Source organism: Notolabrus celidotus, chromosome 23 (assembly GCF_009762535.1).
Source record: "Notolabrus celidotus isolate fNotCel1 chromosome 23, fNotCel1.pri, whole genome shotgun sequence".
Taxonomy (NCBI): domain Eukaryota; kingdom Metazoa; phylum Chordata; class Actinopteri; order Labriformes; family Labridae; genus Notolabrus; species Notolabrus celidotus.
The window spans coordinates 11,168,823-11,180,079 of NC_048294.1; the positions used below are offsets into that span (position 1 = coordinate 11,168,823).

The 11,257-nt window shown below is 39.7% G+C and overlaps 1 protein-coding gene across 4 annotated transcripts in view; it reads right to left on the reverse strand.

Moving 5' to 3' along the window:
• rell1 (RELT like 1) overlaps nucleotides 1-5,851 on the reverse strand; it is a 42,300-nt gene extending 36,449 nt beyond the window's left edge. Inside the window, exon 1 of one of the 4 annotated variants that reach the window (XM_034677046.1) lies at nucleotides 5,522-5,850. In XM_034677046.1, the coding sequence (XP_034532937.1) occupies nucleotides 5,522-5,672 (151 nt within the window). In that variant the 5' untranslated portion in view covers nucleotides 5,673-5,850. Of the gene's footprint in view, nucleotides 1-5,521 lie in introns of all 4 variants that reach the window. The other 3 variants (XM_034677045.1, XM_034677044.1, XM_034677047.1) reach the window with 3 other exon arrangements.
• Between the last annotated feature and the right edge of the window lie 5,406 nt (nucleotides 5,852-11,257).

Sequence of the window (11,257 nt, forward strand, 5' to 3'; positions counted from 1 at the left end):
AATAGGATGCTCCTTCCTGCTGATATCAGCAAAAGACCTCATGACACCGGAAATCCCATTCTGTGTCGAAATGACATTTTGTTCCTTTGTATTTTCAGAAGAATTTCAAACTTTTGGAATCACTCCTCAGCTAAACCTTTCAAAACAACCAATAAATCAGGAGTGGCAGTCTTTTTCTCCCAGCTACATCCAGTCAGTAACCTGATCCTCGACTACTTGTAACTGCATTACGCTCCTCCACAGACTCATCTTAGGAAGCAGTAAGAGGATGTGGGAAATGTTTGACATCTCCTCATAAACGACTGTTTGGTCAGTCAATAACTTCTTCTTCCCTTTTTTTCAACAACATCAATCAAGACATCAATCTTTAGGAACAGCACCAGGACTATAAAACCCCAGACTCAATCTATCTTATGTGGTGGGAGATCCAAGACGTAGAGCAAAGGTCAGTGGAAAGTTCCTGAAAACAAGGTTCCTACTGTGTATGTTGACATATTTGAAATGTAATTTTCCACTACTCTTGGTAGATTTTCCAAACATATTGAACACCAAACAAACAGCTGGATGTATATTACATAAGTTTGTATCCTTCCCAATGTGGAAATCTAAGCCAGCAAGGGTTGCCCAACCAAATTTTGTAAGAACTTCAAACCCATCATGGCTTTTCAATCCACACTCAACCACAGAAAATTGAGAGAAGCTTTGGCTAGCAAACATTGCTAGCCAAAGCAAAGCACATCAATTGGTAGTATCTATGCTCACATTAGCGTATTAAATACATTATCAAACTATTGTAACTTCTTTTGTAGACTTTTAAATAAATCTTTTGTCATTCCTCACAGTTTTACATTATGTGGAACAAGTGCATTATGGGTAATGTGAAATATGTACAATTTGTGATTCAGTCATGGACCACTCTTGGCAAAGGAATCAATTATTTGCAAGTTATATTTGGCAGTATGGCTCTGTTTTGGGAGCTCCCTGCTCTTCCACGTGTCTAGGTGGTAGGGCAAAGCCTGAGGTTGGGAGAGCACACCTCCCCACTCTTCCGTGGGCATAAATAAAACGTCCAGGCATGCAGAACAGCAGCAAAGAAGGAAGCGGGCATGTTCTGGGAGCTCCCCGTCATTCCAGGTGCCTATGTGGAATGCAGAAGTCTGAGGTGGGGAGAGCACACCTGTCCTCTATTTCATACATGAAAATCCAAGGCAGGGAGAGATGCAGCAACAGAACAGGGCAGGCATGTTCTGGGAGCTCCCTGCCCTTCCAGATACTTATGTGGAATGCCAAAGCCTGAGGTGGGAGGAGCGCACCTGTCCTCTGTTTCCTACATGAAAAGCCAAGGCCGGGAGAGCAGCAGCAAAGAACATAGCAGGCATCAGTGAGAATACATATATGACAGTGTTAAAACAGAGTCAGTATAAAAGGTGGTGCTGGGGAGCTGGTGGCCTAGCGGTCTAAGCGCCCCGCATACAGAGGCTACAGTCTTCGTCGCAGGGGTCACCAGCTCGATTCTCGGCCGGTCGACCATTCCCTGCATGTCTTCCCCCGCTCTCTACTCCCCACATTTCCTGTCTCTCTTCAGCTGTCCTATAAAATAAAGGCAAAAAAGCCCCAAAAATATAACTTTAAAAAGGTGCTGCTAGGGTGGAGGTGGGTTGAGCTGTCAGCTGATAGGGTCTAGGGTTCAGAGCAGCTGATGCTCTGTGGTGGAAGCTTGACTTTATGGCCTTCCTGAACTTCCACTGTGCTCAATTTGTGGTTAGTACGCCTTTTTATTTACTATTTAAATATCTCTTTTCGTACCACAGCCTTGGAGACAGATGTGTCTATATGGCGCTCCAGCTGTGTGTTTACAAGTCATGCCTCTTGTGATCCCACAGCTCTGTAATGGGCTGTGAAATCACACAGTGGGACACCAATATGACGCTGTTTTGGGATGCAACGTGTAAGTGCAAAGGCGTAATGATGGTGGAACTGCAGTAAGAGCCTGTAGGTACAATTACACTACACTTTCTTTTTGTCCTAATTCATTTCTCCGCAAAAAAAACTAATATTGAGATTACAGAGATGTTTTCTTTTTTTAAAGGGGATAAAAATAGGCAATAAAATTAAAACACATAGTTGTCAGTCAAGATTCTGCTTTTAACTGTTCAGAACGTGACAGCAAACATGACGGCAAACATGTTAGGATGAGAATTTGTGGCCTGCAGCTAAACACTGAATTATGACGGGTTAAAGGGTTCAGGCTGTTTGTGGCTTACTCATTTCCTCATGTTCAGGAAATCAAGTGCAGCAAATCTGACACCTGCTGATGTAAACTCACAACTTTTTAGCAACTCAACCCCGAAAGTTCACATATTAAGCGACCGTGTGAGCTCTTTCATTACTTTCTCTGATATAAAAAAGCTCTGGGGTGTTAGACGGCAAGTTGTATTTGCTTGTAGCTCCGTTTTCATTCAGTTCTGCAGGTTAGCAAGCAAGCACTTGTTGTGTTGCCTAACTGCATTCTCGTGCTGCATCACGATCAGTGAGCGGAAAATTCAAATGATGTCTTAAGAATGATCAAATGCTCTGCCTCTTTAAAACAAACCAGAAAACTGGGCTGTGATGTTCTTCACATTTGAGAGTCACATTTCAGCTGAGTGTACAGTAAATCTCTTTATTTTATTATTCATAAATCATAATATATCATGTTTTCATGGAATTGATTACACAAAAGGTCCAAAAAATGTGAGGAAGCAGTAAAAAAAATATTCAAATGGATGTCTTACAATGACAAAACAAAGAAAAGCAACAAATGGAGAACATGGAATTCATTCACTTTGGCTTTTTGCAGCTTAAAAGTGACTATTTCTCTATCAGAATTAAAATGTCTTGGAAGTTTTTCCATTATTGTATCAATTAATGATCACACTTTTCATTTCTCTCCACATGTGAGGCAGGAATAGCTCCTTAATTACCCCAAGACACGTCAATAAAGGAAATCCCTGCTGTGGCAACTTTAATAATGTAGCTCCATATCAGCAATGACTCCACTCAAGAGACTGGAGCTGCGGATGTTACAGCTACACTGGAATTATCACTATCATCGTTTTGTGCTAATATTTTTGTGGGTGTTCCTGACCTCAGATTTTATGCTGCTGACCTGGACAACCTTAACTTTTAAGCCCACAAATCAGTGTGAAGCTCACCTGGCTCTATATGTCTTCGTCCCTCTGAAACTATCAGACATACCAGTAGCTTGTATTGTTTGGACACACACACACACACACACACACACACACACACACACACACACACACACACACACACACACACACACACACACACACACACACACACAAGATTCATTTCAGTGTGACTTTCTCTAATTAAATGATCATGAGGACTCAGCCTTGGCCTTTTGCAAGACACACACTCCTTTGGACTCTCCATGGAAATTGGAACCAGGCCCAGTGTTTGGAAAGGTTACAATGAAAAAATACCAAAGCATCATCAGCGTAGACGTAAATAGAACACTTACAGGAGCGTTTCTTAAAGCAGACACGCATACGGTAATGTTCCTCTTTACAATCAAATGGTCCTTTAAGTAGTTTAACATATGCTTGGATGCTCAGGGGGAGATTCAGCCGAACAACAGAGGATGAGTCTCCGGAGGAAGAATGTGGAAATACTCCAATTATGACTCAATATTATTACCATTTGGAACATTTTGTGACATGCTGCTGACTGTTGTGATAAGATACATTGCGGTTTAGTACTTTTTTATATACAAACTACGTCCACAAAAGAAGAACCAATTGTCGCAAGTGCTGTCAAAATGGGATTGTTATTTGATTTTGCTATTTTTTAACGCTTCTATCAAATTGAATATGAATTACAGTCTTACAGTCCAACCTAACTTAATGCACATTTGTACACACTTCTGTACAATTACAGGTATTTTAAACAATGCAACGTACAGCAACTTGGGTATTTGACTGTAATTTTCACAACATCCTTATTAGGGATGGGACATGATTTTCGAACACTAAAATATTTGTGCACGTATCAAAAATCGAAGACTTAGAAGTCTTTTTGAAGTACAATTTTTCATCGCAGCCAACTGCCACACAAATGTGCCGTTAACAGGACAGGTGTGTCGTGGAGTGATTATTTTACTGTCTGTACCTGCAGCACAACAAATGTTATGTTAGTCGCTGTTGTCTCAACTTGATGTTACAAACCTGCTGTCAGAGAGCTGGATTACAAATAATCGCAGAATAAATGTCAGTGATTATTTAATATTTTGGCTTGAAAATGCCCATCCCAAATCCTGATGCTACATTTGTCTTTATTGAAATGGTCCCCAAAATACTGATTACACTTTTCAGACCAACGTCATGTTCAAGTATAATCTGACAATAGTAACATATCATATTTGAGAAACATCCAATATGCTATCTCAAACTCATCATTAGTTGTTTCATGCCACTCATGCACTCAAGGAACCATATTTTATGTTATTTCAATGCAATAATATACATTTACAATGGCTCAATGCATTTAGAGGCAGATTCATGTCTTACGCATTATGGTTACAGTTTTAAGTGTCACATTAACGATAACCAGAGACCTTCACTGTGATACTCCTTTAAATCAGGGGTTCCCAAAGTTTTCAGCCTGCGACCCCAAAATATAGATGCCAAAGACTCACGACCCCCACAGTCCCTCAAAGTGATTTAATGTGGCTTCATTTAGCTGGTCTGGAGAAAATTAGCCTACCTACATAAGCATGTGGATGTGTTTCCTGTGCTGTTATGAATTAACCTACTGTTACTGATGTTTTTGATAATTAACTTTTTACTTACCCTAAACTTAGGAGTCATCTGGCAACAAAGAAAGGCAGAAAACTCCTTACATTTTCTATTTTCAAGGTTTTATTTCAAGTTTAGCTACTATTTTCAATATTTTTAACTATAATAGGTCAAATGTAGTAATTTTAGATACTTTTTTTTTTTTTTTTAATTCTGGAAGACATGGAAACCTCTGCTTTAAATAACTTAAACATAACTTGAAAGTGAATTTATTTTATGAAGCTGATAAGTGTAAGAGATGTAAGGGGTTTGGAGTTGGGTTCAGCATATGTAAATAGAGAAAAAGACGATTTAACAACTTTTTATGGGGCTTTCTGTGTCTAAGAGCAACACAAAAAAGTATGTTTGAACTTTAAGGTGAGCTGTCAGTGAATATTATTGGATATTATGTTTTGTATGGATGGTCAACATGCTCAAAACGTTGGCTGCCTTCCTACATTTGAAAACAGTCACTGTACAGCAGCAGCCTCCTCCTTCAACTCTCTTTACTCTGACTTCACATTAGGGATGTTCGGCTACAAATGACACTTAGTAAACTATGTCAAAATAAAGACAACTTTTCCCGAGTATGGGGTGAGAGGGGTTTGCGAGTCTGTCAGTGTGGCACAGCTTCACCTTTTCGTGTTCACTACACAGATATTCATGAGAAAGAGAAAACTTACGTGTGAGGGTTGAATTAGCCATTGACGGACGGGACCGATGCTGGTCCCCGGGAGTGATGGATCTGACAGGCGGGCTGTTGAAGTGCTGCGGACGGTCTGCAGAAAAACCCGTGGTCAAATTAAAAGTAAAGGAGGGACTTCTTCCAAACATCAGCGCATTTCCTAATTCTTGAAAAGTGGATACGCCCTAATCTTAAAGTGATACTCCTCCCTCAGACAGAGAGCAGCAGGAAGGGGAGCGAGATGATACACCGACTACTACTTCCGCATTCGTCGACTGTTTGAAAAATGGCGGTGACTGTTTCCGAAACGGCCTGCTACATACTACTTACTAATGTAGTAGGTAGTAGGTATTGCCTACTACATACTGCGTTTGAATTTAGTATGTAGTATGACTGTTCTGTTCGATCTGTCATGCAGCATGCTGAGCCAGACTTCGCTGGATTTCCGGGTTCGGAAAGCGGAAGTAAACAACGGCGAAGCCGATAAATAAAATGCTTATTTAGCATCCATTTATGATTTTAAAAATTAGGAAGTGGTTTATATGTAATTTGATAACTTTCACAGCACCCAAAAACGGATTTCCTCCCGTCAAAAAATGAGGAAAAAGAAAAAGCAGAACGAGCGCTATGCATTATGGGAAACAGTACGCGAGGCAGACTGGTCCGATGCACACTATAGACTGTATAAAATATGGACGTAGTATCCGTGACGTCACCCATCTGTTCCTGAGAGCTGTTTTGAAGCAAATCGACGGCGGCAGCCATATTGGAAATGCGGAACTCAACCAGGCAGAGTGTGAGCCTCTTAGCCAATGGCTGTGTGTTCCCGACCGGGAGTCACGTCAGTCATGTCCTTATTTGGGCAAAACTCGTAATCCTAATATCTTCTGAACCGTCACGTTACAGTGTGTGCCATTAGAGAGATTAGCTTCATAGGGCCAAGCCGTTTTTTGAACCAGGCTGTAAACATGTTTATTAATGCTGCAAAGATCGTCTTTTTCCCATTCATATCTATGTGGTTTCCGGTGTTTCTGCAGCCAGCCTCAAGCGGATTCTCGATGTATTGCAGTTTATAGCACTTCCGCATTGGCTTCATCGTTTGAGACCGGAGTTTGCCGCTTGATGCACACTGAGATATTTTCCTGAATCAGTAGACATCCGGGGAGTTTTGGCTTACTGCAGATTTTGCTCTTGTTCACATACTACTTACTACATACTGAATTTTGGACATATCAGTACGTACTGCTAGTATAGTAGGCGATTTCGGAAACAGCCGGTCTTTCTGAATTTTAGGCAAAAAAGTCCCTTTTACCTCGGTTTTGTGCTTCTAGGGACCCGTCCTTCAATTGATTAATTAATTAATTTAATTATAAAAAACTCATCAAATAATTTCTAATAATTCCATTCATAAAAAGTATCAGAATTAATATGGTTTAAAATACAGGCCAGACAGGGTGGTGGGGTGAACAGATTCAGAAGCAGTTTTGGAAAGCATTCACACATCAAACACTACACGAGAAGATTTACTCATGGAATTACAACACAGTTTGCTTAGACTTCACAGGGGTGGTGTAGATGTACAGTTATGTTGGGTGCCACTGCCAGCACATGAGGGGGTGAAAGGGAATGAGGATGCAGAGAAATTTGCAAAAGGGGCACTGGGGAAGAACATAACAGTCCAAATACCTTTTCCCATCAGACACAAGACTGATAGTAAGAATTTAATAAGGAATTGATATGATGATACACACTCTTGTACAGTAGGTGGCGGTATGCGCCTAAAAGCTGTTTGTGATCCGCCATTAACCACAAAGAAGAAGATGAAGAAGAAGAAGAAGAAGAAGAAGAAGGTTTAAAATAAAGTTTTTTGTTGCCAGCTAGCAGGGTAATACCACTTTTACCCCCATTTAACCCCTTTTATATATATCTTTAGCAAAGTACCGCCAAGCGGCAACCTCCGGTCTCAAAATATGAAGCCCATACTGAAGTGTTACAAACTGCAGTTCATCGAGAATACACTTGAGGCTGGCTGCAGAAACACCGGAAACCACATAGACACCAATTCAAAAAAGACGATATTTGCAGCATTAATGAATATGTTTAGAGCCTAGTTAAAAAAACAGATTCAGGCTGAATAGCTAATTTCTCTCTCAGCGCACACTGTACAGGGGTCAAATTTTTTTCTAACGAGACTGTTCAGAAGATATTACGATTACGAGTTTTGACCAGTTTAGGAACATGACTGACTTGACTGACTTGACTGACAGACGGGAACACTGTAGCTGTTGGCTAGGAGGCTCAAAGCCTGCCTCTTTACTTCACACTAGCTTGTCAGCAGTTAGGTTGAGTTCAGCATTTCCAATATGGCTCCCGCTGTTGACTGGCTTCAAAACAGTGCTTCAGAAACAGATGGGTGACGTCACTGATACTACGTCCATTACTTATACAGTCTATGAGTACCACCTAGAAAGGGCACACATTTTATTTCAAGGTGGAAAGAATCTGGAAAATAAATACGACAGTGTTGCACTACAGGTTTCTCCTTTATTAAACAACTTTATTTTAGCTTAAAAAAACACTTCACTAGACACACTAGCTCCATGCTAGAATGCTAATTTCTCTTTCAAAAAGAAAAACACAAAACCTGGAGGGGGTTGAAATTGCATTCAAATGTTTCCTCCAGATACTGGTTGTATGATGGCATTGTCTAAGGCCCATTTTCTTGAGTATACTCACACATTCCATGTCAAGCAAATGCATAAATGTGCTGTTGTTTGCACTCACAGTCACTTGATATATTTGACTTCTCTACAGTCCAAAATGTATGCAGATCTTGATTGACTAGCTTCAAGTGACACAAATTAAAGCCAATATTCCCCTTTCTCTGAAAACTTGACTATCACCTGTTTTCTACACAGAGTAACCTGTAAAGAATGAGATTCATATGATAGGTGACACTTCTAGAAGAAGTCTTGTGCATCACACTGACCATAAACATCAAACACACTCCATATTTGATTACAAAATGTATAGTTGTGGTTGTGTTTTCATCCCTTGACTTAGTTTGGTGCTGGATGCTGGGGTATTCTCTGCTGTTCTATCAGTTTTGTGAAATGCTGCCATCTAGTGGAAATGTTCATATTGTTGACATGCTGACATTCCTCATGCTACGTGCAGAATCAGCCTCTGGTAAATGCGCACTTTATCATGCAAATATCTTTCCTCCAAAGTCAGATTTAATCACCAACAGTGTGCATTGTTTGTTTTTTTCCAGTGTTTTCAAAGTTCATATTATTAGATTTTCTATTTTTAAACCACTTTATTATAACGATGAGGAGGTAATTCTAAAAATAATGGTACTGGATGGTAAATGGTAAAGGATATTGGATTAATTGGAGCTCTGTGGATGTCATCTAGAGCTCAAAATATTTTGAAGGCAACCTCATTCACAGAAAAAGACATGACACACAGTTGAATGGGCTGTACGGACTAAGTCCAACTTAGTGCCTGCACTGAAAAGGCTTGCCTTGTATTTCTAATTAAGCAACTGGTAAACAAGTTTATTCAGTGTACTGTTTTCACAGTCTGTAACAAGATGTGGACTGAAGCACCTGCCAGCAGCTGGTGCCAAACGCTCATACCGACTATTGGCCAGATGGCCGAGTACAGCTCAACCAATGAAATGCTGCAAATCCAAATTAATATCCAACCAGTCAGATTGAAACATATTTTTAAAGCAGCCACAATGCAATGTTACTCTAATGCAAACAGAATCAGAAAAGGTCCTACAATGAAACAGATCTGCTCCAGTTGTTTGGTCATTTAGGAATCATACAGGGTCAATTCTGCAGCTCTACACAGCTGCAAAAAAAATCTATTGCTTTCTGTCTCATGGCTGACTATTCCTGCAAATAAGCTGAGGCTGAGACAAGCCAAGTGCAGAGTACTAACCAATGGCAGAGAGCAAGCAAACCACTGAAAGGAGCAGAAAGTGGAACATTTTCACAGGGGAGAGTTTAGAGTATTAAGAATATGTTGCCAAATGATGGCACTGAAACACAAGTTAATTGTATACCCTTAACAGATCTACCTTCAGGGATAGTTGTGTGTCTTATTGGGTATATATATGTGTACTTAAACCGTCTCCTGCTGATATTTTGATGTTTTGTTTGATTATAAGCACATATATAGATTTTAAACCCTGTTTTTATCGTTGTCTACGTGGATTGTGACACAATAAATCCCATTCTAATAAAGACGTATGTGTCATTGTAGTAGTAATGCTCATTTACCTACTAAGCATGCGCTCTACATCTGTACTGTTTACAGGGAACGAACAACCACACCGCCTGCCGCGTGCCTTCAGAGAGGACAAGATGATCGAGTGACGTCACCGTGCTGAGAGCACGTTGAAATGTGCATGCCCGGGTCTGGCGCAACCGTAAAGTACACGGCAAACGCACAAGCAGAAATATCTATTCAATCACGACCCATGCAAAAAGGGGCTGGTTCAAAAATAGAGGTTATTTATAGACATTGGACTTTATTTAGCAACTTAAAATTAATGCAGGTTAAGACTGTGATCTTTCACTGGCTTACAGTTTCAGTTCGTGCGTTTTCTTACACGTTTTTAGAAACTCTCTGTCGTGTGCATGTCTTTAAGGTTTTAAGAAAAATGCAGCTCCAAATTTCATTTAGAACAAAATGTCCTTTTTTACCTGAAAAAAAAAACCGTTGAAAATATTCCTCTGTTTGTAATTTTAAATCACTTCTTAAAACATTCTTTTTTCAAAAAGGCCTTCAAAACTTTGTAAACATGTTATTCTGCTCTGGATGTCTTGTTATGTGTTCTCGTACTTTGGAGTTCCTTTATTTATACATATGTATGCATATATGTGTATATATGTGTATGTACGTATGTTTGTGCATATGTTTACATGTTTATGTGTAAATGTATGTATGTGCATGTGAATGTATGTGTGTGTGTATGTATATGTGTATGCATATGTATATGTATATGTATGTGTACATATGTATATATGTATATGTATGCATATATATTATATAGATATTTTTCTATGTAATTATCTTTTTTTGTATTTATTATTATTGTTGTGTACTTTTTTGTGTTTTTCTGTGAAGCACTTTGTAATTTTGTTTAGAAAGTGCTATAGAAATAAAGTTGTTTATTATTGTTATTATTATTATTATTATTATTATTATTATTATTATTATTCCACAGAGAGTCTCTTTGATCAAGATTGAATACTGAACTAACCCCAACCCTAATACAACTGAAAACAGAATATGTTTAACTTTAGCAGGTTTGCTCTGTGTCCTCAATGACAAGTGAAGCGATATTCTTCTTTTTTTTAATTATTATTAGAAGACTCCAGTGAAACTTCAGACATCCCTTTAGACGACTTCCAGTGAAAAGGATAGGGGAAGTACTTCTAGAATAGCCGAGGCTGCATCCTTGCACTAAATGCTACTGCGCTGCTATTACACAGTTTACAATGTCCCTAACTAGGCCACATCAAGTGTGGGCACGGGCTACGCCCTCCCGTGTTCCAGTAGGTTTGTATATGTACTCAAAACCAGACACAGTACAACGTGAGCGCTGAGCCCCGTGCTGGAAGCCCCGCCCTCGTCATCCAATCAGAACGCGTTCGAACATTTGGGGGCGGGAACATAGGGCGGTGCTGACCAATCACAGCATTTGTTCCAACATTAC